The sequence below is a fragment of the Mercenaria mercenaria genome, chromosome 2, assembly GCF_021730395.1.
Source record: "Mercenaria mercenaria strain notata chromosome 2, MADL_Memer_1, whole genome shotgun sequence".
Classification (NCBI taxonomy): Eukaryota; Metazoa; Mollusca; class Bivalvia; order Venerida; family Veneridae; genus Mercenaria; species Mercenaria mercenaria.
In genome coordinates this window covers 12,896,216-12,923,902 of record NC_069362.1, presented here as the reverse complement: position 1 = coordinate 12,923,902, position 27,687 = coordinate 12,896,216, and the positions used below count along the sequence as shown (strand labels likewise).

The window sequence follows — 27,687 nt, the reverse complement described above, 5'->3', positions numbered from 1 at the left end:
CCCTTGACCGAACTATAATAAACAAGCGATACCTTCTGAATATGAAGAACACTTTTGCATGGGTTTCACGAGAATACCTTGCTAAAATTTGTTACATGTACTAGGATTGTGTACATTATATGGGACATTCCAACAACGGAACTGAGATACCAATTTGTATACAATTCATAAAAGGTAAGAGTTTTATCAATACAAATTATTTGTCTTTCAATAGCTTTTCAAAGTGTAAGAATGCTAAATAACCAAACACAGTGATCAAAACTTAAGACACAGCAAAAATAAAGAAAAAAAACAGTGATAAATTTAGATACGTGTAATACCAACACGTACACGTACACGTTAAGAAATATTAATATCACTCTGGCTCGGTTCATACGGTTGCATAGTTACAACTGCATTTATGACTAGTAACATTTGAACATCCGTAACTGATTTATACTATTTACTAACAGTTTGTAAATTTGAATTATGTAATAGGCAGCTGATAGGATATCCAGTGAAATGAAATTTAAATATGAAGCACTATATTTTTACTATACCGTAGAAGTGGGCAGATATACGTTTGATCTAGAGATTCAATCCGTAAATGTGGGCAGATTCTTTAGAAATATGACCGTAAATGTGGGCAGACAAACTAAAAGAATCTGTCCAGATTTATATATATATTTGTGAGTGTGCGTGTGCGTGTGTTTGTGTCTGTGCATATGTGTGTGTTTGCCAGTTTGTTAACGCATGTGTCTTGGTGCGTGCATGTGTGTGTGTGTGTGTGTGTTTGTGCTTTCGTGCACAAGTGCGTATGTATGTGTGCGTATCTGTGTACAATCCTGTATGAATGAATTAGTGAAATAAGATACAAAAAATCTAAAAATCTAACTGGGGTACATCTTTTCATATTCTTTAACAGTTATCTAATGGCTAATAGTATTTTATGCTAACAAATATAAAGAAAGTACATCTTTTATTATTTATCTTTAGTATAAACAGATACATACACACGTACATACACACATAACACATACCTACGGACATATACATACATATATACATACATACACATATGTACACATACATATATACATAAAGTAATTTTATAGTCACGTGTCTTAAAATCTTAAAATGGTATTAGAACATGTTTTGTTTATATATATATATATATTTTTTTTAATACAAAGTGCTCTTTGGTTCTGTTAGTCACACTTTGTGCAATAATATTACACTGTAGCTTTGTATTAATATACTGTCATATTGGTTATAGATTTTTCAATTTAAATAATATATTTCTTACTTGTGGGTTGGGGTTGTGGGGCAGTAGTAGTAGTATTATCATGCATGCTAAAACACATTGTCACAGATCAGATACATTAGACTCTTTTGACCATTACTTTCAGATAACCAAGGATTCTGGCTAATTTCATAAAATGGGTCTTGTAACAGATGATCTGGTTCTTCAATGAATCTTATTAATGTTATTTAGCTAACAGAACCCTTCTCAGTCACTTTGTAAAAATTCCTGCCATCCATGTTCCAATAGGAATTTTTTCAGCTCACCCAGTCTTTGAACAATGTGTTTCCTTTTCCTGGTGAAATCTTCAGAGATGATGATAGAAAAGTATTAGACCTGCACTTTTTAATATTTAATTTGTTTCTATACACAAGATCTCTTTGCTTCCAGCTTTTAAATTTACATATTATTTGGAAGTTGCCTTTATTGTTTCTCTTGCCAATAGTGTGGTTCCTCTCTGTATCAGCTTCAGAAATGGCTGGATTTACATTAATTTTTTTACAAAGGTCAATTATTATTTCATCAGTGGTAGGTGTTGAGCCATCAGGTTTAGGATTTATTGGCAAGTTATGGAATCTGATGGTAGATCTTCCTCCATATTGCTCTAGATAACCATTTTTCGTGTACAGATCATCTACATCCTCTTTCACAGAGTTTAAATTCTGTCAGTAATTCTGCTGGTTAGAACGAGGAATGTTGGGCACCGCATGGTGCTGGTTCTAACATGTTATTATATGTATTCAGATGATTCTAAAAATGAATGCAAAAAAATATGAACGCTTTACTTTATATTATGTAATAAAAAATAGCATAACATATAATGTACGAGGTTTGGATCCGTATATAGAAAATACGAAAAGGAAATAACAAACATTTCTCAAAGGACAAAAGATGGCTCATATAGGTTTCAAACCTACACGTTATGTTTACCGTTGCGGTACGTACTGTACGAAACGATCCGAATATAAGACCTCCTTTATAAATGCTCTCATTATATATAATTGCTCATTCAAAGAAGATTGAATTACAGTGGCATAGTACAAACAAATCTATAATCTAAGACTATACAATTCAGTTTCATATTTGATTTAACCATGCATTTTTGCAGTTAGATAGGGTAAAGTTTTATCTAATGGAGGACATATATATACATATCAAGGTTTGTGTAAAGTATCTGCTATTTGTAGAGGTTGTAATTTTGTACGCATACGTTTAAGATTTTCTTCTGTATTTAAATAAACGTGACTACAAGCTTTTACAAAAATAAAGATTAAAACGTGCACTGTAAAGGTATCAAATTGTCTAAACTTGTTATGTATATAATAAGGAAGAGCATTAGTGTCAGGTGTATGTTATTTATTAACTCGATATTTCGAGTTACATATCTCAAAATTTAGAGTTACTAAGTCGAATTTCGAGTTATGTATTTTGCCCTTTTATCCGCAAAATTTGAACGTATGTCCGTCTGTCATAGGACAAAAATGTAATGGACGGCTTTTGACTCTTAGAAATGTTATCACCTGTCTACATATCCATATATTGTACCCAACACGTACGGACTTGAACATATACTACCATACATCAATGTATGACTAGAGATACTCCAAATTTCAAACTGTATCCAGGATATATACCCTCATTTATATGTATAGTTCAGGTGGTAGGGGCTCGAACTAGGTCGAAAACATGCCATGAATATACTACCACTTTAGATTCCCTACAGTTTGTTTACTCAGCGCCGGGTTATAGTGATGAATACAGCTAGTCTGTCTACCTCTATGATCCGTGACATTCCATGCAAAGCATAGTTGTAAATACATGTACACTAGTGACTAGTCCAATTAAACCAACTATACTAGAGCTAATGCGGCTTAATATATCATGTTATTAAGTTATTAAGCATATATCTATTTCAAGAATTTTACAAAAACATTTGATAATTTTAGGTTTTTACTCATTTATTAATTATTCCTTTACATCTTTTAACGATGTTTCAGCAAATAACTTTTTATTTACACTACAGTAAATTCTTTTCTTTTTATGCCCCCGAAGGTGGGCATATTAAAATCGCACTGTCCGTCACGTCAGTCAGTCCGTCAGACCGTAACTTTGTTAATTCTTGTCCGGGCTGTAACTTTGTCATCCATGAAGGGATTTTGAAATAGCTTGGCATAAATAGTAACCTTTATGAGACGACGTTTCATGCGTAATACCCAGACCCCTAGCTACAAGGTCAAGCTCACAGTAGGGTCTGTTTCGTGTCCGGTTCGTGACTTTGCCATTCATCAAGAGATTTTGAAATTACTTACCAAGACCCCTAGCTCCAAGGTCAAAGTCACACTTAAGGCCTCAACAGACGGTAGGATTTAGTTGCACAAGACTAATTAAATGTAAGATGTACAGCCAAATATTATCATGTGTACGATGCCAATCCTTGATTTCGTAAATCTTACAGAGGACATGTTCTGTTTCGTAAGTTTAGCCTTACGTACCACCTACGTTGACAAGAAAAAGCAAAGGCCTGAAGGGCCTGAGAGTCGGCTAAAAATGTTGAAAGTACAAACTACAATTTGACAGGTGACACTAAGATACTGCCCATGACTATAAATATTTTTCCAGTAAACATTTGCCTCCGGCATTACCAAAGCAGGCAATTATCGGCTGGTATATATTCGCACATGATAAAATTTGAATATGAAAATTTATATATTGAAATTTTATAGCGCGGATTGCCACATACAATTTGTAACGGATGGACGAAAGAACTGTTCAGATATTTTACAGATAAGGGGCCTGGCAATAACCGTGTCACACGCTAGGTATTGTTCAATCATATTATAAGGGATGTGAATTTAAAGAATACTTACTTTTGCGTTTAAAGATATGTAAATGTTGCTGAGTGTCAATATATAGTGTCATAAATGTTTACACTGACAGGAAAATTGTGCATTCGAAACTAAGACAAGTTACTCGGACGAGCTACCAATTTCGGAAAAGATAACCAATATTAATAAATGCAGTTCTTTTTAGTTAAAACCATCATTTATTCTATTTCAGACCTGTTAACCCCTTCAAAACCATGTCAGTAGTCCCCAAGTCTATGTACTTTCAATTATCCGTTTTGATTCATGTAGACAGACAGGACCAGACTGGGCTGAAAAAATGTTTGAGCCATTTCTCCGTGGTCGGTAGCAGGGTGGGTGTGTGGAGGGGTGTTTCTTCCCGCTTTGAACTGCAGTCAGATTTTGAAATGGGCATTGTGGCAGGTGGTAAAAGGGCAAATGTATCAAACTGTAAAGTGGCAATATGGGGGAGGGTGTGGGAGGACACCCCCTCCTGCAAGTAGGGTTTGGGGTATCACCACAAGGAAATTTTGAAAATGCAGACCCTTGATACAGCCTTAGGTGCGATTTCTAACTGAAAATTTTATGTTTCAATTTCTAAATATTACCCAGATTCTTTTTAGTATTACAATATTCAAAGTATGAATGACTGTCACTTCATATTTTTACTTTCAGGTCATGCCTCAGCACTAGAATATAAGTCTGATATTGATTCTATGTAGGTGTAATAAAAATAAATTCTAGAATCATTTCTGTTACAATAATATCTATCATGTATGTTACTTGAATGTTAAAATTTCATAACACAGCTCGATATTTACCCAAAATATTATATCCGGATACGATAACACTTTTCTCCAGTTTCAACAATATATTTTACAAATTGTGATGATACGAAGACATTTAGCAGCAATTGGCAGTATCTGACATTGCTGTTTACGGTTAAATTACCTCTTATTTAAATCTTTTCATAAAAAAGTTGTTTCGTTTCGTCAAAGCAGCCAAACATAGACGATCTACTTTCGATTTCAAAAACTACAAGAAAATACAATTTAATGTTTCGCCGATTTGTTTATTTCTCGAAAAATAAGAATGAATATCATTTTTAATATCAGTAGTAACTAAACAAACCAGTAAGAGCTTCTTCTTCCGATAATTTATCCGTTTACTGACTGCAAAATTCAACCCACGCAAAGTCGTAGAAGCATTGTTATAAACAGGTCACGCGTGTTCGCCGAGAAGTGTCCAGAATGTAGTTAGGATTCATCCGCGAAGTCTCGCGGAAGAATTAACGTACTGCACATATCTTATTCGGGTCATTTAAAATGAAGCTGTCATAATTTAATTTCATCGATGTGGTAAACTCTTTGATAAGAGACATTCCAATGCTTTCAGAGGTACCCACTCAATAAAATACTAGCAGTATGTTCTGGAACTACATTTTGTCTTTCGCTGGATGTTACGCAGGCTTTGTAAGTCTGCGCAACTCATAAAATGCACAGCACAATAAATTTGTTATTTGCGCAATAATTTTAAAGATTATTTTTTGAAACGGACAGGGTAACAAATGGATAATTTGGCTAATAAGTTAATATGCAGTTTTTATTTGAATTTGTGAACATCATATTTGCTATTTTGTGACAAAAGGGCATAAAATTCGTCACCATAATCATATGCGCAAATGTATTACCAATTCCCGCAGAATCGTTATGCGTGTTTATGCTTAATGAGTTACCGCGGAAGAAAATACGTGGCTTTATTCGAGTATTGTACAATTACAAGCCATAAATATGACAGATAACATCGTATATTGGCCATAGCAAATAGGATTGACATAAATGAACTTCATTCGATCAATGAACTCTTTGAAATTAGAGACAATCCAATGGAACTACATCACTTCGCTGTGTTGTGAGGCCATTTAAGAATGAGAAATCGTGCGATAGCAAGGACTCGTCAAACGCTTGACAGCGTTTAGCCGACTCAAAAATGGGTAAATTATTAGTTGATAATGAGGCAAGTGAATGAAATTTCAGAAATAATTGCCAAAAAAAAAAAAACACAAATCTGAAAACAAGATGGCTTCCAATGCATAATGGAAAAAGGATGACATTGAAAAGTTAATTGATTTGTATCATGTGCAGTCGGATTCATAGGACATAGTAAATCCGAATTATTCTAAGAAAGACTATAGACTCGGGAGTTTAGAAATATTATGTTACACCTTTTTCCTTAGATAAGATTATATAATACATCATAATTTAGTTACGTATTTTTGTCATTTTCTTAATTTTCAATATTTGATAGGCATGTTTAGTATCAAAATGTTTGTCTTAAATTCAGCATTTTAAATCTGTCGAGTTCATTTTTCAGTTATTAACTTAGTTCCAATTTCTATTATTAATGGTTACATTCTTTTCAGTACCTGATACACTATATTCACTAGGTAAATATCTGTGATTTTTATGGGAGTGGAATACTGTCTGAATGTGAAAACTGTACAATTTTAAAATTGTACATCTTTCAGATAATTGGTGTTGTACAACTAGAACCTACCATCTGTTAAGGCCTTTACAGTTCAAATGTTCTAGGCTCTAATTTTGTGTCCGAACCATAACTCTGCCATCCATAAAGGAATTTTGAAATATTTTGGCATAAATGGTAACCACAATCAGACAATGTGTCATGCTCAAGGTCTAGATCCCTAGCTCTAAGGTCAATTTCATACTTAGAAGTTAAAGGTGAAGAGGATCTTTTTCGTTTTCGATATATAACTCTGTCATCCAAGAAGGGATTTTAAAACAACTTGGCATAAAGATTTACTATAATGAGACAATGTGTTACGTGCAAGACTCAGACCCCTAGTTCCAAGATCAAGTTCATACTTAGAAGTCAAGTCAAAGGTTGATAGGGTCTGTTTCTTGTCCGGTTCGTAACTTTGCCATTCATCAAGGGATTTCGAAATTACTCGGCATAAATGTTCCCCATAACGAGAAAACGTGTCATGCATAACAACCGGAACCCTAGCTCTAAGGTAAAGGTCACATTAACTTGGTCTGTTTCTTGTCCGTTCCGTAACTCTCCCGTCGATGAAGAGATTTTAAAATTACTTGGCACAAACATTCCCTATATTGAGATGACGTATCAGACCAAGACCAAGACCGCTAGTTTCAAGGTCAATGTCACACTTAGAAGTCAAAATTAACATTGTGTGTTTCTTGTCCGGTCAATAACTCTGCCACTCATCAAATGATGTTAAAATTACTTGTAACAACCCTTCCTATAATGAGTTGGTGTGTCATGCTCAAAACCAAGACCCCTAGCTCCAAGGTCAAGGTTACCTTCGGAGAACTTTTTTATCTGGTCGCAAAATGATTTCTGGCATATTTTGCACAGACAACTGTAACATTCTTGGGTTCACTTCAGGGGCGTTTGTTACTAATACGCCAGCTTTTGTTTGAGGTTAAATTCTAAATACATGCTATATTTTGAGAGTAATATATACTTGTATTTTCCCCTATAAAATGTCGAGGTCAGTAGTGGCTCTTTGTCACGTTACCTTTAAACGCACCACAAAATAACAGTAATCTTTTGTATTTCCATGATGATAATTATACAGTTTTTGTATGGGGAAAATGAGAACTTGATAACAAGTATCTAGTTACAAATTGAAAGTGACGTATATAAGGCTAAGACAATGTATTAAATGTCTAAATATATTATTAAATTAATGTAGTAGTTTGCACGGTACTTCGTGTGTTAAGGTGAGTTTAGACCACACTTTGTTTCTAAAGTGTAAGATAGTTACTATTCTATGTTTATAAAACTATACTGAGTAGAGAATGACTGAATAAGTTTGCAGATAAAGTTGTGAAAACAGGGCCTAAATTGTCCACCTGTCATCTTTTAAAATAGCTGTATTATACCAGTATTGCCAGAATTATTTGCACCAGTTCATGCGGAAGGAAAAAGAAGACCACTAGGTTGTGGGGGTCTTTACACTTCTAGTAATTTCTTGAATACCGATGGTAAAAGTAAATACTTTAGCCTATAATTAACTGTTAATGCGAGTACGATAATGTTACACACCGAAAGCCACATGAGAACTACATGCAGATATAGTCTTCACTACTACGGAAATATAAAGTGGTAGTATTGGACTGGGAATTCATGGCATGCCTTCCAGATATGGTCAAAATAGTGAAATATTCTAAGTTTGAAGACTTCCTGGTCACACTCTATCACCTCTACATCAACATAAACTATTTCATTTGAAATTTCGAGATACCCTGGCACCAATTTTCTGACATAAAATTTCAGGTTAAAGTTTTGAAGCCCTTTCACTCTTTATTTGTATTATCATACGGATTTGATTCAAACTTGAAATAATTGTAGCACATCATCACCCACATCATATGACACAAGGGCTGTAACTCTGGCACCAATATCTTATGAATTTTGCCCCCTTTTTACTTAGAATTTTAGATTTACGTTGGTGCACCTTGACTTTATCTGTGTTATTACTAAAAACATTTGATTCAAACTTAAAATAGTTCTTCAACATTGTCCTCCTCATCATATGACATAAGGTTCGTAGTTCTAGAACGAATATTTAGTGACTTTTGTCCCTTTTTAGCTCGACTATTCATAGAATAGTAGAGCTTTTGGACTCGCCCATGCGTCGGCGTCCGCGTCGGCGTCGGTGTCCGCGTCCGCGTCCCGATTTGGTTAAGTTTTTGTATGTAAGCTGGTATCTCAGCAACCACTTGTGGGAATGGATTGAAACTTCACACACTTATTCACTGTGATAAACTGACTTACATTGCACAGGTTCCATAACTCTGTTTTGCTTTTTTACAAAATTATGCCCCTTTTTTGACTTAGAAATTTTTGGTTAAGGTTTTGTATGTAAGCTTGTATCTCAGTAACCACTTGTGGGAATGGATTGAAACTTCACACACTTATTTACTGTGATAAACTGACTTACATTGCACAGGTTCCATAACTCTATTTGCTTTTTTACAAAATTATGCCCCTTTTTCGACTTAGAATTTTTTGGTTAAGGTTTTGTATGTAAGCTGGTATCTCAGTACTCACTAATGGGAATGGATTGAAACTTCACACACTTGTTCACTGTCATGATCTGACATGCACAAAGCAGGTCCCATAACTTTATTTTGATTTTTTACAAAATTATGCCCCTTTTTCAACATAGAAATTTTTGGTTAAGTTTTTGTATGTAAGCTGGTATCTCAGTATCCACTAATGGGAAAGGATTGAAACTTCACACACTAGTTCACTTTCATGATATGACGTGCAGTGCAAAGGGTCAATAACTCAACTTTGCATTTTACAAAATTATGCCCCTTTTTCAACTTAGGAGTTTTTGGGTTAAATTCTTATATGTAAGCTGGTATCTCAGTACCCACTAATGGGAATGGATTGAAACTTCATACACTTGTCCACTGTCATGAGCTGATAAGCACTATGCAGGTTCCATAACCCTATTTTACTTTTTTACTAAATTATGCCCCTTTTTCGACTTTCTTATTCATTCAAGCGACAAGGCTGTTAAATAGTCGAGCGTTGCTGTCCTCCGACAGCTCTTGTTTACTTAGATTTTCAGTTTAATTTTGATGCTTTTCACTATATCTCTGTTTTAACTATATTACTATACTATTATTTCCATGAAGTATGTCCCTTTTATACTTATTTAATGTTTTGATACACTTCTCTATCCCTGTCACTACTAAATACATTTGACACAGACTTATGGTATTGTTCAATATCGTCATCTGCATAGGAGTAATTTAACACTTCTGTGACAGCTCCAACTTCCTCACATGTGCCCAGTTTTACTATCCGGCATCGGAATAGTCGAGCGCGCTGTCTCCTGTGACAGCTCTTGCTATACAACGAGTTTTGTAAATGCAACGTAAAAAGGCACATATATAATATTCTTTTTACGTAAAGGAGTAAAGCCGAAAAAAATGTCTGTGTGTATAGAACCACGCCCAGTAATCTCCAGCATCATAACCTTTCAGTTATTTATGAACCTTTCAGTTATGTATAGAGATGTTTCTGTTCTGACTTCCGGTTATGACGGTTTTATTGTATAAACAGAGACACAGATATGGAACGTGTTCTTTCTAATATTTCTACAAATGAAAAATCAGCGAATGTTGCATACATACAAGATTTTCCGTGGAGCGACCAACTTATAACTTCCTGTCATCTTTAGAAGTTGTACACGAGGACATTGTGCCGCCCATACCGCGTTCTGCTATTGTTTTCGAACACACACGTATTCTTGCGGCAAATAGTCGGCGTCAGCTGATCAAAGATACACGAACGTTTCAATTTATCCTCACAAAAACATGCGAGAGCGTTGTTTATTACATGTTATGATTCGGTTGATGATGTTATATGATAGTAGTATAGGCAGCTCTTTGGCGCCACGACTGCGCATAGGTGAAATGACGTCATGCGCAGCGGCCATTTTGAATTCTAATTTTAGACTGACATCATCTTTCTATTTTAAGAATGACCTCACTCTACTATTTATATCTCCCTGAAGTATACGGAGCTGACTCATATACCTATCTAGGGCATGTTCGCGCACATTGAGGGTCAGGTACTCAGCCCTAGACGGGGAGATAACGTGAAGTGAAAAAAATATATACAGAAGAATCAGATTAAATGCTATATTATTAATAAAAGATTATAGAGATTTTTCCATTATGGATATAAAATACTTTGTAAATAACAAAATTTATACAGGATAACTTATTTTGGATACAATATGAATAAGCGATAAATACCTGTTTGTTCCTTGGCGTTCAGTGAATAAATGACTCCGATGAAAGTATACTTGTTCTAAATGCGCATGCGTCAATCTATTTTAGAATGAGATCATTTGTTTTTAGTTACAATAAAATGCGCACACGTTAATCTATGTTTTAGAATACAATCATCTTTGTTTTTAGTTACAACGATAATTTATCTAGTTACAGTATTCTATTTCTTTATATTAGTACATCTAAATACTTACAAAATATAGATTAATAAAAACGAGTCTTCTTTAAATAAAATGCAGGAATAAAATAAACTAGTAACTTGCTTTTCATATATGTTCACTCCTCAAACTACCGTAACTAAATGACTCTAGTGGTAAATATATTAGTTAAAAATGTGCATGCTCAACTCTACAAACATCACGCGTGCGTCATTCATTATCATCTATTTTCCAAATCCACTATTCACCTGCACCATTAATATCCATCAAAAATCTTTGTCCCATTCAAACTGAATATACCCTGAACCCTAGATGAAAAGATTCTTTGTCTATTCAAAACTATTGACCATAAAGTACAAGCGCCACTCTGTCTAAGCAAACAATACCTAGCGGATCTATTTTCAACAAAAGTCCTTTGTGCTCGTTACTAAATATAGTTTTAATTATTGATGCTCATTACTCAAAGTCACGCACAGCTGTGGTTTACAAAAGATGAAAAGAATTCTTTTTCCCATTGAAATTTAATGACCCTTTTGTGCCGTGACCGAGAGATGAACTTTTTCGGACAAAAGATGAAAAGAATTCGTTTTCCCATTGACATTTAATGACCCTTTTGTGCCGTGACCGAGAACTGAACTTTTTCGCAAAAAAGATGAAAAGAATCCTTTGTCCATTGAAAGTTAATGATCCTTTTGTGCCGTGACCGAGACTGAACTTTGTAGGACAAAGATCGATAAAACGATTCATTATCCATTGAATTAAAGCCTTTTGATGTGAGATGAACTTCGACAAAGAAGACGTTGTCCATTGAAATTCAGTCTTTACGTTAAGTTTTGAACCACTGTTCACTAGAACATCGGTCACTATTTTTGGTCGATCGATTATCGATTCCCATTTTCAAAAATCGATATTTTACAGAGAGAAAAAACAACTGTCTAGATAAACACTCAGACCCTCTAAAACAACTTTTTCTGCCTGCAAAAATGTGCCGTAAGTAACGGAAGTTGTCAAAAAAGGTCATGTCTAAACTTGTACCGTAGCAGTCTTTTCCCACTAGCCGGCACTACCTATATGGGTAGAAGTAAAAAGGGCTCAACTTCAGAATCTATTTGCAAAAAGTTACGTTGTCCTGTCTTGAAAGGTCGCTTCGTTGTTTGTGCATGTAAAAACATTTATTTATTTATTTTGTTGGGTTTAACGTCGCACCGACACAATTTTGGGTCATATGGCGACTTTCCAGCTTTAATGGTGGAGGAAGACCCCAGGTGCCCCTCTCAAATCAATTACGAGGGAAACACCTGTCTAGATAAACCACCGACCTCCGTAAAGCCCTGCTGCAATGTGTCCCGTAGTAACGAATTCATCTTCTACGACGTGCATCTTCCCACTAGCCGACACCAATGGTAGAGAGGGCCAACTTCAGAATCTAAGATCTAACAATTCGGTCCGCGAGGTCCCCTGTAAAAAACATAGTGTATATACTGTTTCTACGTCAATCTCGCTTTTTGCTTGTTCGCGTGTAGCTGATCACTCAGTAGAAAGGTACAGAATTTAGCTAGTGTCCGTAACAATAACAATCAAAAATGGCCGAAGAGGAAGCCGTCGCTGGCTTAAATAGTGGAAAAAGAGTCGAAAGACGGAAAGAAAAGCTTTGTTTGGGTTCGTAGAAACACAAGGTGTTGCTTAAACATGTCTTTCAGTACAACAAACAAACAGCCAAACACTACACATTTGAGGCCCATCGAAAACGTGGGCAAAAGTTAAAAAAGAAAACCAAAAAAAAAAAAAAAAAAAAAAACACGCGATGCCAGTACCGAATGTAAGTGCAAGGTAAAAATTAGACAGGGTATGAAACAGGCTAAAAATAAATAAAAACATGGTAAATAAATAAATTAATTAATTTAATAAATAAATAGATATCTGTGGAAGAAAAATGCAGAATTTTAGCTGTTTGAAACCCGACTCCAGTGCCTGGTATTATAGTTCACTAGGTTGTAAAGTAGGATAAATGCAAAAGAGGAGTGAAGGCACAATGAAGATCTATAAAAGATTTCATTAATTTTCATTTATTTTATTTATTTCACAGATACAAATACAACACAATCAAACAGTAATATAAAAAGTAGGCAATAAAACTAAACATAACATTAACAAGAAGGTATATAGCATGCCCATGAACAAACAGGTTTTTAATCTAACTTAATAATCGATATATCGATGTATCGGTATCGTCGATATGCCAAAGACCCAATCAATGACAGCCCTACAGATACTATTTCTATATATTTCTTTGTCATTGTTTTTAACTCAAAATGGTCAGAACGGTTTTATTTTTACGATACGGCTATATGTTCCATGTTGACTTAATGACCCGAGAGAAGTTTAGCCCTATAACTGTTTTTAAACTCTGTGGCAACATTTTACGATATCAAATTGAAAATGATTACCCTTAAACGATACATTAGATCATAGTCCTCAAAATTGATATGGGGTTCTCGATTCGATTTGCAATCGTTATCGAGTTATGACGTTAAAGTGATTTTAAACTTTTCTAAAACTTGAACGGTCTCGTCATGTCTATTCCTATAAAGATGTTATATATGATATCTAAGTACCCACCAAGGAAATAAGCTCCGTATCCCGTATTAATTATGAAGTTCAATATGTTATTTACGAACGTAAGTCAGTCTCAATATCATTAAAATAACCAAAATCACTTAGAAACAGTCGAATTTTGATAAAAACAACCGCAAAATTTCATTCAGCTCGATCGTTAATATCTTTTACATGCGATATGTAAAGTAAGTAATACCGATACAATCATTAAATTCAGACTTTGGACTAAAAAGTGCAAAAAAGCAGAACTGAAAAACATTAAAAAATGACAAAATGACAGCAATTTTAAAATATAGTAAAACGGTATCGGTGAAGTACATTGAATGTTTACGAGAATATAAAATAAGCATATTTATCGATATGACACATTAATGCAGTAGGCGTGGCGTGTAATCTATAAATAACCTGTGTACTGTCAACAATCGGACGTATATATAGGTTATGTTTTAGAGGTGTTTTTAAAGTTTTAAAGTTTTTAAAGTTTTAATATTAATAAAATAAATCTTAAGAGTATAGATGTAGTTCATGGTCAGTGGCAGTTTTTCTCAGGCGTTTCAGGAGTGCTCTTACCCTGGATGACAAAATTTAATCAAGTTAAATATATTTCATAATCTATTTATTATTTTGGAAATTTAGATACAATTGAGGGGGGTTTAACATTTAAAAACATTACAATAACAATAAATACTCCATCCAAGATCCAGACATGTTCCAAAATTAACACCCGGGCCTAAAATTAAGGTCCCTTTTTAATCATATCATATGAATCTAATTCTTTGGAATCGATCTAGGCGCCGACCTGTGTCTGGCAACGGGTCTCAAAATTCAAATCTCGCTGGGCCTACGATTGATTAGTTAGACTGGAAACAGTCATAACTACGCAGCGCAGCGTAAACAAATAAAAATGAATAAAACAAAACAAAACAAAAACCATATCGTGCACTTCAATAGAAGTTAATTATGGGCCACAATACAGCTTTCTTCACGGTACGTGCATTTAATCGATTTTATTTATGCGCTCTATTGGCGTGTAAATTGCACGGGACAGTTTATGTTGGGTTATTAAATTGTAAATGTATATGTTTATTTAGGATTTCATGACACTTGAAATGATGCAGTTCTACAGTATTTTTCAAGCAGAGTCTGGTGTATATTGTTACGTCAGTAAATAACATAATGGACTTTATTATTAATACGGAATATAGAGCTCGTTATTTGTTGAGTATTTTTAAATATATAACAGCTGAGACTGACTTACGTTCGTAAATAACATATTGAACTTCATAATTAATACGGGATACGGAGCTTATTTCCTTCGTGAGATATCATATATAACACCTTTATAGGAATAGACATGACGAGACCGTTCAAGTTTTAGAAAAGTTTAAAATCGCTTTTACGTCATAACTCGATAACGATTGAAAATCGAATCGAGAACCCCATATCAATTTTGAGGACTATGATCTAATGTTTCGATTAAGGGTAACCATTTTCAATTTGATATCGTAAAATGTTGCCACAGAGTTTAAAAACAGTTATAGGGCTAAACTTCTCTCGGGTCATTAAGTCAACACGGAACATATAGCTGTATCGTAAAAATAAAACCGTTCTGACCATTTTGAGTGAAAAACAATGACAAAGAAATATATAGAAACAGTACCTGGGTTCACAAATATCTCTAAAATCCGTTAAAAACGGATCATTGAATTTCAAAGGTACAAAAACGTCTTTTCATCTTTTGTCCGATAAAGTTCAGCTCCCGGTCACAATACAAAAGGCCTTTTAATTTCAATGGGACAAAGGATTCTTTTCATCTTTTGTTCTACAAAGTTCAGCTCTCGGTCACGGCACAAAAGGATCATTAACTTTCAATGGACAAAGGATTCTTTTCATCTTTTTTGCGAAAAAGTTCAGTTCTCGGTCACGGCACAAAAGGGTCATTAAATGTCAATGGGAAAAAGAATTCTTTTCATCTTTTGTCCGAAAAAGTTCATCTCTCGGTCACGGCACAAAAGGGTCATTAAATTTCAATGGGAAAAAGAATTCTTTTCATCTTTTGTAAACTACGGCTGTGCGTGACTTTGAGTAATGAGCATCAATAATTAAAACTATATTTAGTAACGAGCACAAAGGACTTTTGTTGAAAATAGATCCGCTAGGTATTGTTTGCTTAGACAGAGTGGCGCTTGTACTTGGTCAATAGTTTTGAATAGACAAAGAATCTTTTCATCTAGGGTTCAGGGTATATTCAGTTTGAATGGGACAAAGACTTTTTGATGGATATTAATGGTGCAGGTGAATAGTGGATTTAAAGAATAGATGATAATGAATGACGCACGCGTGATGTTTGTAGAGTTGAGCATGCACATTTTTAACTAATATATTTACCACTAGAGTCATTTAGTTACGGTAGTTTGAGGAGTGAACATATATGAAAAGCAAGTTACTAGTTTATTTTATTCCTGCATTTTATTTAAAGAAGACTCGTTTTTATTAATCTATATTTTGTAAGTATTTAGATGTACTAATATAAAGAAATAGAATACTGTAACTAGATAAATTATCGTTGTAACTAAAAACAAAGATGATTGTATTCTAAAACATAGATTAACGTGTGCGCATTTTATTGTAACTAAAATAGACAATGATCTCATTCTAAAATAGATTGACGCATGCGCATTTAGAACTAGTATACTTTCATCGGAGTCATTTATTCACTGAACGCCAAGGAACAAACAGGTATTTATCGCTTATTCATATTGTATCCAAAATAAGTTATCCTGTATAAATTTTGTTATTTACAAAGTATTTTATACCCGTAATGGAAAAATCTATATAATCTTTTATTAATAATATAGCATTTAATCTGATTCTACTGTATATTTTTCTTTCACTTCACGTTATCTCCCCGTCTAGGGCTGAGTACCTGACCCTCAATGTGCGCGAACATGCCCTAGATAGGTATATGAGTCAGCTCCGTATACTTCAGGGAGATATAAATAGTAGAGTGAGGTCATTCTTAAAATAGAAAGATGATGTCAGTCTAAAATTAGAATTCAAAATGGCCGCTGCGCATGACGTCATTTCACGCATGCGCAGTCGTGGCGCCAAAGAGCTGCCTATACTACTTACAATTCTTCAAAGGGGGTTAGCATTCTTCGTAAAACAATATATGTCGAAACGAAATGCAGGGATCGACACACAAACGGTGGCCCAATGACACGGGGACAGTGTATTTCTTCATAATAAACCGATATTTCTGCCGTTAACAACGCTCTTACAAGTTTTTTGTGGAAGGGTTTTTAAATGCTTTTTGAATGTACAAAAAAACTTAATGACCTAGCTCCAGTTTACCTCACAAGTACATTTATTTTCAGTTCAGACATTCAAAGCAGAACTTTGAGATTCTCCCCTAAGTTAAACCTTTACCCTCCGAAACCTAACACTGAATTCCTCTGAAAGTCCTCTTTTCATTTCCGGCACCGCCATTTGTTGCATTTCAAGTCAATATATGTATACATGTCTGTTGGATATGTTTTGTAAATGAATTTGAATGTATAGAATAATATGACAGCCTCATAGAGGATTGACTTTGTGTAAAATTAGTAATTTCCTCTTAAAATAAAGGCTTCATTAATAAATAATTTAATAATTACCGTTGTGGTCAATTTGGTATCGAATAAATATTGAAAGGCGAATAACTAAATTATTATTGAAAACATTTATATAACCAGTCGTTGGCAACAGTAGGTCATCCGGTTTATGACGAATATATTAAAGGGCTTACTCGTCTAAAGCTCGCCTTTCAAATATTAGATGATCTCTATTTTCAAATATTAGAGGGCTTGCTTGTCTAGAGCTCGACTTTCAAACATAAGATAATCTCTATTTTCATATATTAGAGGGCTTGCTTGTCTACAACTCGACTTTCAAATATTAGATGATCTCTTTTTTTCAAATATTAGAGGGTTTGCTTGTCTATAGCTCGATTTTCAAATATAAAGTCTTTTTTGTTATTTAAAGCTCTACTTCCAAATAAGGCTCACTCGTCTAAATCACTTGTCTGGACTTAAAATTTGTTTGCATTGTCAATGCCGGTTTACATGGACAGAAAACTAGAAGTGCAGTTATAAAGATATAAATGAATAAGTACTGCAAATCAGAAAATTAAATTATTATAGGCTTTGGGTAAGGAATAGGGGTCTCCGTGACCGAATGATTAAAGTCGTTGACTTCAAAACCACTTGCCCCTCATCGATGTAGGTTCGAGTCTCACTCGGGGCGTTGAATTCTTTGTGTGTGGAAGACATCCAGCTGGCTTACGGAAGTTCGGTGGTTCTACCGAGGTGCCCGCTCGTGATGAAATAATGCAAGGAGACCTGGGGTCTTCCTCCACCATCAAAGCTAGAAAGTCGTCATAAGACCTATAATTGTGTCGGTGCGACGTTAAACCCAGCAAAATAAAAAAAATAATAAAACTGAGTAAGGTATGTCGTGATAGTGATACACAGTTTAATCTTTTTCAGCATCCGGTTTTGTCCAGAGATGAAACGAAAGTGTTTCCGCTGGCGATCACCGCTTCTGCTAGCGATCGTCTGCATTCTTATACACATTTACCGACATTATTTAAAAAATGCTGACGCAGCCTTAATGCCGTCATTGACAAAGAGAAGTCTTAAACGACTTGTACAAGATGTAAACTGTGCTGCTATCTTGAACGGTGACAAGTCAGAAATCAACAAAGCAATAAAATTGATGAAGACTGGGAACTACTCGCGTAAACGGATTGCAGATAAAGACTATATTCAGCTTACGACAAACTGTGCTGTTTTTAAAAGCAGTCGAGGATATTATAACCTTGTTTCACCAGAAGAGGCAGAATTTCCTGTCGCTTATAGCATACTACTGTATAAAGATGTTGAACAGGCTGAGCGATTACTACGCGCAATTTATACACCGCAAAACTACTTTTGTTTGCACGTTGATGCTGATTCTAAACAAGAAGTACATGATGCCGTCCAGGGCATTGCAAAATGTTTTGATAACGTTTTTGTTGTTTCTAGAAAAGAATTCATAGTCTACGCGGGTTTTACGAGGTTACAAGCAGACATAAACTGTATGGAGAATTTGTTACAGAGTGGACAAAATTGGAAATACTTTATTAACTTGCCAAGTCAAGAATATCCATTGAAAACGAACAAAGAAATAGTAAAAATATTGAGAATTTATAACGGAGCAAACGATATTGAAGGTTTGACTGGCAGACGGAAGTTGACATTTCGATACAAAAATCGGTTTGTTTATAAACATATTGATAATAGTACCAAACCAAAATCATTTAAAATAAAACAGATAAAAGACGCGCCACCTTATAACATAACTGTTGTAAAAGGTAGTGCTTATGGTATATTTAGCCGAGATTTTGTACATTATATAGTAAATAATAAAATTGCACGAGAATTATTAGACTGGTTCAGAGATGTACTCAGTCCAGACGAGTATTATTGGGCGACATTGAACTTCAACCATCACATTGGGACACCATGCTCATATTACAAAGGTGAGTTTGACTGTAACTGTTTGTGTGTAATAGGGCACACTATTAATATGACATTCAGCCAGGGACATTGCTATGGAGCGTGTATGTTTGCAAAATTAAATCACACTTCCATTAACACTATTATAATGCTAACATTTCAACTGTCAGCTGAAAAAAGGAGAAGCAAGTTATCATTTAGTTGATCCATTCGTTTATTTTGATACAGAGATGCATTTTGGGATCCGCGAGTTTGCATCACAATTTTATCATCGCACGTTCTGGTGTGTATGTGTGTGTGTGTGTGTGTGTGTGTGTGTGCGGGGTGGGGGGGAGAGAGAGAGAGAGAGAGACAGAGCATAAGTTTATTTTATTTTTTATCAAGTCGAAATATCGGCTTACTGCCATATAAGGACGAGGATGTAAAGACCAGCACCTTTGAACGCTACCCGGTCATCGTTTATGAGCAGTTAGGTCTATCAAAGGTACCGATCTACAGGCTGATAGAAGATGACCCTGAAGCGTCCTCGCCTAAAAATATTTTTAGTTTTACAATATTTAAGTCTGCAAGGCTTTCAACCCAGTTTACAAGAAAATGTATCTACGGGCTATCGTTTGAGAAAAAAAAGATCGGGTACTTTGGGTACAGTTTTTGCGGAGGTCGAGGGAGCTTACCGGTAAGTGTTTGAACTTTGAATAGTTCATTTTAGACCATATCTGAAAAGATTTCAACCTTGTTTGAGCCCTTACGTCCGGAACATGCACCCACACTATTGATGAAATCATACGTACATGTGCTGCCAACATTTTGAACTTTGGAGTAACGCTAGAGGTTGTGATAGGTCATTCATTGACGTAAGATAATTTTTTTAGTAAAAGATAAATCACCGACTTAAAAATGACTGAAAACTTCCATAAACTTCGTTTTGCGCAATTAAAGGCTCGTCGCTCGCTCAGGATAAGAAGGGCATGACACTTTTTCTACAGAAATATCAACGTGTTATACATGATGCCAATTCTTTCAAAAGGTAAATGCCACAGTTGCCTATATGTATATAGGGAAATGTTTTTCTACTGGCAGAATTTCTTTAAACTTTTTGTACTGACTGAGAATCAAGTTTAAAACGGAAATATGTAATAAAAATCATAGGTACCCAGGCATGCTCTTGATTTATCTAATACTAGTAGTAAGACTGATTAATACACCTAACAAACGACAGGACCGCTATTTTGTAAGTCCACAACTGTGACGTAAAGGTTAAAAAGTCGGAAAGTTATAGAAGTGATTCAAAATTATCATAATGCAGAGAAATATTTTGAATTAACAAAAATGACTAATTACGCACACACAGAGGGAGGGGGTGGGTGGGAAATCCTCAATCCAACGATGAGTCCTACGAAAGAAGTGTATCAGCTATGATTGTGGCTGATGTTCGTATTCCATGTCAGGAAAACAATACTTTGAAACTTATTTGATTTAGCGAAAACGTTATGCAATGAAACAATAGGGACGGACCGATTTCTAATGTTGGCAAAACTTGTGGTCCAACCCTTTTTTATTATCGCACCTTTGCAAAGTTACCGAATATTTCTTAATGTACAGTAGCATTATATATGTCTTGATGCAATGATAGTTGCTGTTGTATATATATTTACATATATAGCTGTATGTTATTTTCTTGATGTACATTTACCATAATGTCTTGTGTGATAATTACAATAAAATATGATTATCTTAATTGAATCTGGATAATGCAAATTAAAGAAAATATTTGTATTTCTTTTATCGGCATGACAATATTCAGTTTTGGTCATGAATGATCCGCATTTGCAACTTGGAAAAAGTTTTGATGCACTTTCACTTCTTCTCTGTTATTGCTTCATGGATTTTCTTCAATCTTAAAACAGGAATTCATCATCACCACCCAAATCATATGACACAAGGACTAACTCTCACACCAATATGGGAAAATACCCTTTTTATTTAGAATTTTAGGTTAAATTTCTGATGTACCTTCACCATGTTTCTGTAATAACAGAATGGATTTGATTCAGATTAAAAACATTTGTTCGACATCATATCATCATCCATATGATATGACATAAGGTTAATTACTCTGACTTCAATAGTTCATGAATTATGTCCAATCTTTATTTTGGATTTTCAGGTTTAAGTTGTGAGATGCACTTTCAATCTGTCTCTGTGTTATTGAAAGGATTTGATTTAAATTTAAAATACTAGTAGTTGTCGAGTATTCTCACTGACATCACTTGACACAAGGTCCGTAAAACTGGTTCAGATATTTCCAGAATTATGCCCCCATTTTACTTTGAATTTATTGCACTTTTCTATCTCAGCTATTACTAAATGGATTTTATTCAAACTTAAGGCATATCAGCACGTTCCGATCAAATATTTTCTACAATTTATAATTTGATTAAACCCTATTTTTCGAAACTTCAGAACATACTTTGAAAATTCGACAAATAAAACAAACAAAGTCGTGTGCTAGAATTTTTGTTAGATTTATTTTTAAAAAAATGGATCTCAAAGAAGTTTTGATAATTGGATTCTACGGAAAAAATCACTATATTGATGACATTTTCGCAAGTATAACTTTTTATACAACGTAGAAATTAATGAAACTTCTCATATTTATAAATCGATACATGATAAAAAAGCAACAACAACAACAAAACATATACATAGGTCTGCGTGCTTGTGAAGATTAAAGACATTCGCACATATCTAGCTAATTTTGTTACATTATTTGAAATAAGTTAACGTGTTAAACATTTTATTATCATATTCTAACTTTATACATACAGTTGTTGTTTTGATAAATTTACTCACGAGTTGTCAGAAATTCATCAAATTATTTGTCCTTATGTCGAGTCTATTAACGTAAATGTGTCCAGGTAAATGACCGCTCCTTAACGAGTGTGACGTCGGTACTTTACGTCAGTGCGTCAGTATGTAAGCGTTAACGTAGTGTAACCAATGTCTAAATGACGTGCTAGCATTACCGCTGGTTTATCAAACATGCAGAACTAATAGTATCTGAAAATAGTTGTTTCACATCATAAAACACAAAGTGCTTTACTCTTGCAGAAATATTCTACTACTTGTATCACTTTTATATTAAGAAATTCTAGTTACTGTTTTTGTACACTTTCACTCTATCTCTGTTATTATGTCTCCCCCAGGAGACATATTGGTCCGTCTGTCCGTCCGTCCGTGCCCGCGAAATGATGGTTAAGTGACTGCATAACGGTACTTTCTCTTTGATGTCATTCATTCCGTTCTGTTTATGTGACCTTTTTCTTTTTATGTGACTGTTAGAACAATAGAGAGAACGATGGGGGTGTCACATAAAGGTCAAGGTCACAGGGGCCTGAACATGGAAAACCATTTCCGATCAATAACTAGAGAACCACTTGACCCAGAACCTTGAAACTTCATAGGATGATTGTACATGCAAAGTAGATGACTCCTATCGATTTTGGGGTTACTCCATTAAAGGTCAAGGTCACAGGGGCCCGAACATTGAAAACCATTTCCGGTCAGTAACCTGAGAACCACTTGACCCAGAATGTTGAAACTTCATAGGATGATTGGTCATGAAGAGTAGATGACCTCTATTGATTTTGGGGTCACTGTCAAAGGTCAAGGTCACAGGGGCCCGAACATGGAAAACCATTTCCGATCAATAACTAGAGAACCACTTGACCAAGAATGTTGAAACTTCATAGGATGTTTGTACATGCAAAGTAGATGACCCCTATCGATTTTGGGGTCACTCCATTAAAGGTCAAGGTCACAGGGGCCTGAACATTGAAAACCATTTCCGGTCAGTAACTTGAGAACCACTTGACCCAGAATGTTGAAACTTCATAGGATGATTGGTCATGAAGTGTAGATGACCCCTATTGATTTTGGGGTTACTCTATCAAAGGTCAAGGTCACAAGGGCCTGAACATTGAAAACCATTTCCGATCAATAACTAGAGAACCACTTGACCTAGAATGTTGAAACTTCATAAAATTATTGATCATGAAGAGTAGATGACTCCTTTCGATTTTGGGATCACTCCGTCAAAGGTCAAGGTCACAGGGGCCTGAACATTGAAAACAATTTCCAGTCAATAACTAGGAACCACTTGACCCAGAATGTTGAAACTTCATAGGACGATTGGTCATAAAGAGTAGATGACCCCTATTGATTTTGGGGTCACTCCGTCAAAGGTCAAGGTCACAGGGGCCTGAACATGGAAAACCATTTCCGATCAATAACTAAAGAATCACTTGACCCAGAATGTTGAAACTTCATAGGATGATTGTACATGCAAAGTAGATGACCCCTAACGATTTTGGAGTCACTCTGTGAAAGGTCAAGGTCACAGGGTCCTGAACATTGAAAACCATTTCCGGTCAGTAACTTGAAAACCACTTGACCCAGAATGCTGAAACTTCATAGGATGATTGGTCATGCAGAGTAGATGATTCCTATTGTTATTTTGGGGTCACTCCGTTAAAGGTCAAGGTCACAGGGGCCTGAACATTGATAACAAGTTCCGATCAATAACTTGAGAACCACTTGACCCAGAATGTTGAAACTTCATAGGATGATTGAACATGCAGAGTAGATGACCCCTATTGATTTTGGGGTCAGTCTATTAAAGGTCAAGGTCACAGTGGCCTGTTCATGTAAAATCATTTTTTGGAAATAACTTGAGAACCACTTGACCTACAATGTTAAAACTTAATAGGATGATTGGACATGCAGAGTAGATGACCCCTATTTATTTTGAGGTCACTTGATCAAAGGTCAAGGTCACAGAAGCCTGAAAAGTGGCTTGAGAACCACTAGGCCAAGAGTGTTGAAATTCAGCGGGATGATTGGACATGCCAAGTAGATGATCCCTTTTGCAGCCAACCATCAGTGTCTCTTTGACTTTCGCTCCTGACCCCTATTGACTTCTTGCCTATAGGACTTTGCATTGGGGGAGACATGCGCTTTTTTACAAAAGCATTTTCTAGTTAATAAATAGATTTCATTCAAACTTAGATTGTTGTCCAACGTCTTCATCCACATATTGGGCATTAATAACTCCAGTGATATCTCTTGCTTTCTCAGATATGCCGTTTGTCACTACCCGACATCAAAATAGTCGATCGCGCTGTCGCCTATGACAGCTCTTGTTTTATATCTACTAGATGAATATAATCTTTATATATTTGTCTGCTAAATGAACAAGTTATGTTTTTATTTCTAATAAATATCAATTAAAGTTTCAAGATAGACTGATGTTGTTTTTTCATATGACAATAGAGACAGTAAAATGTACATGTATCCCGGTTTTTAAATCTCTTTTCTTTTTCATTCAAGAAGTATCTGGAAACAACCATCTTACATCAAAAAGCTCTGTTCATAGGCCATTTTGGATTACCATTTGTGTATTCATATATCTCAATGTGCACGATAGTCTGGCCATGGCAAATATAATCAGGGGAAAACGTAATTCGCATCTAGCCTTTAATCTGGCAGCGTCCTGGTGCAGCAAAGATATTTAAATTTGTCTTACATAGGACATAGTATCTCCTACGTATGAGATATTAAGTCCTACGTAGGAGATACCAAGTCCTACGTTAGACAAATTTAAATCTATCTGCTGGCACCTGCCATCATTATCGCTGTCTGATAGCAAATACTTTGTAATCATGTTACGAAGTGAAATTGTTGATGGTAGTTTTGCCGGGGTTTTAGTTTGTGACATTTTACTCTGTTTTTATTTTCAGGCAAGCCAGATAATAAACCATGGCTGGCAACGTTTGCAGCATGGGGCGGGGAAAACCCATGTCACGGAAAACTCGTGCGTAGAGTATGTGTGTTTGGGGTCGGTGACTTAAAGGCCCTCTCTAGTAAACACCATCTGTTTGCAAATAAGTTCCACATAAATTACCAACGGTATGCTTTAGACTGTATGGAAGAATGGCACTACAATAAAACTGCTGAAGGAGATTTAAAATCTTTAAACATTTCATATTATGAATCACTTTCGTTTATAAAGAGAGATACAGGGAGATAACACAAACGGAAAATAGTTATTATAAGTACAAGTGCAGCAAGAAAACAATGAGCTGATATATACAACTGCTATAACTAGCTAAATGAGGTTTTCTGTGGTCAGCAATAATGGTCGCAAGTAAATTTTAATCAACAGATATGTGGCTATTCTATGCAATATACGCAAGAGCTTATTTACATCTCTGTATGGACTGACATGCTACTTCATATCTATTATTATACCGGCTTGTTCAGAGCATACATACGGACACTATGCAAAGAGATTGTTCGTTACAACTTGCGACAATTATGAACAGAATACTTACAATGTTGTTCAAGTGCTGTCAATTAAATACACCAATACTGATTTATAACAAACTTTGATATGTCTAACTATTCCGCATAGCTTTCGTGGTTGTTCGCAATAAACAATGTTTAATGCTTCTCCTTTACTGAACAATTAAAGCAACTATATTGCCAATGTATATGTATAACACTGATACAATGTTATCCAACAGCCATGTAATTATTTTTATTACTAATAATTAATAATTTTTGTGTAACTTAAATCAATAATAGGTTTCTGCTATGCTAATGAATATGATCTATAATGGATTATAATATAAGAAATTCTATCGTTTGTAAATATTATCGTCTTGCAATAAATGTAGAAATTCTGTCGTCATGCAAAGGGAAGTCACACCATGTTTTCTCCTCGTCCTATAAAGGGTCAAAACTGTCACTGACGTATTCTGCAGCTAAGTGGTAGGTTATCTCCCATTTGTTACCTCTCGGCATCTGTACATGATTCTTTGTAAATTTCCATTCCTAGAGCTTTTGGGAGTGCAATTAGCGGTTGTCATTAGTGAACAATTTTAATGTACTCTTATAGTGTTTTATTGACGGTTCGGTCACAAACAGAGCAGGAATTTTATAGACTGGTCCCAGATGTTAGAAATAACCCCGTAGAATGGGGAGGAGGTGAATGGAAGACACACCACAAATTTACGTGAAAATATACACAACTGGTGCACATAACGGAACAGACAAAAAGCGCGGTGAAAATAAAACGATCCATTACATATAAAGAAATTTTGAGGTTAAAACGGGTTTGGGTCATGCCGACTTCCCACTTGCCCTATTTTCAACTTTTAAGAAGACAGTTTACATAAAATAGTTCCTAGCTGAGTTAAGGTTTAGATATTAGTGACAGAATACCAGATTGTATAAAGCAAAAATTAATAGGGTCAGTCCTAGGTATCGGTACACCAGTGTTCGTAATAACTTGTCAAATGTCAGTGTGCAAATAGCAAAAAAAAAATTTATGGCCCGAACAGGCAAGTTGCAGACAAACGCCCACTTCCTCAGTCTGCAAGTCACGCTTAGGGATTTCAGTCACACGAAGAAATCTTTTCGGGCGAGCTTTAGTGACGGATTTGTGAGCAAAGTGTCATGGGTTTCAGGACGATCCCTGTGTTATTTGCCGTCATTTGAAAACGAAAGTAGGTTAGAATTTGCATATATTGATACGTCTTTTCTCTGTTTAAGGCTGAACACCACTAAATCCAGCTCTTCTTTATTTCATATAAAATCCACTTACTTCATGACGGTTTTTAGACATTTACTAGCATATCAGATTTTCAGAGACTTATATTCCCATAAAGAATTAGATCGCTACTTTACAAAACAAAAAGAAAAGGGGGTGTTAACTTTTATATAAGAAAACTACAGTTCGGTAAATTCAACCCGCTGAATTTACTACTTTTCGCTTCTTTCAATTTCTCTTTTCGAGACATTAAATTCTTACGCAGCCATTTTTACCTAGCATACGATAGGAACATGCCGATTTCAATAGAATGCAAAGTGATGCATACTGACACGCGGTAGGGTAAAAGTAAGCACGTTGCTGTCGAGAAAATGCACTAGGAAAGGAAAAAAGATCAGTACTATTTATATTTGGACTACTTGTGATCAGCCTTTAACTTATTTTTGACAATGTAGTGTTCTTATGACGAGAAAGTTAGTTACTTATTCGTTATTCCTTTTTCGAATAAGGAATAAAAAACTAGGTACTTTCTTTTACTTATTCCTTATTCAAATGCGAATAAGTAACAGACACATTAACACCAGATAAATTCTCATCTCATATCTATTTCACCGAAAAATCATATAAGTCGCATAAGGAATAAGTAACTGGTTTCATTTATTTACTTATTCCTTATTTAAACGCAAATAAGTAACAAACAGATCAATACCAGATAAAGTCTCATCTCGTTCACAATTTCTTCAACATGATTTGATTACTCACTATAAGACCTACAAAACGTG

At 35.1% G+C, this 27,687-nt stretch overlaps 1 protein-coding gene across 2 annotated transcripts; it reads left to right on the top strand.

The window, feature by feature from the left end:
• LOC123563222 (beta-1,3-galactosyl-O-glycosyl-glycoprotein beta-1,6-N-acetylglucosaminyltransferase-like) lies at positions 1-26,105 on the top strand. Of its 2 annotated transcripts, none has more exons than XM_045355907.2 (3): positions 1-174; positions 18,283-19,316; positions 25,092-26,105. In XM_045355907.2, the coding sequence occupies exons 2-3, from the start codon at positions 18,302-18,304 to the stop codon at positions 25,379-25,381; spliced, it is 1,305 nt and encodes a 434-aa protein (XP_045211842.2). In that variant the 5' UTR covers positions 1-174; positions 18,283-18,301; the 3' UTR covers positions 25,382-26,105. The 2 variants fall into 2 exon arrangements, with proteins under 2 accessions (XP_045211842.2, XP_045211841.2); XM_045355906.2 differs by lacking the exon at positions 1-174 and adding an exon at positions 2,304-2,441 and having other exon boundaries at positions 25,092-26,103.
• The last annotated feature ends 1,582 nt before the right edge of the window (positions 26,106-27,687 follow it).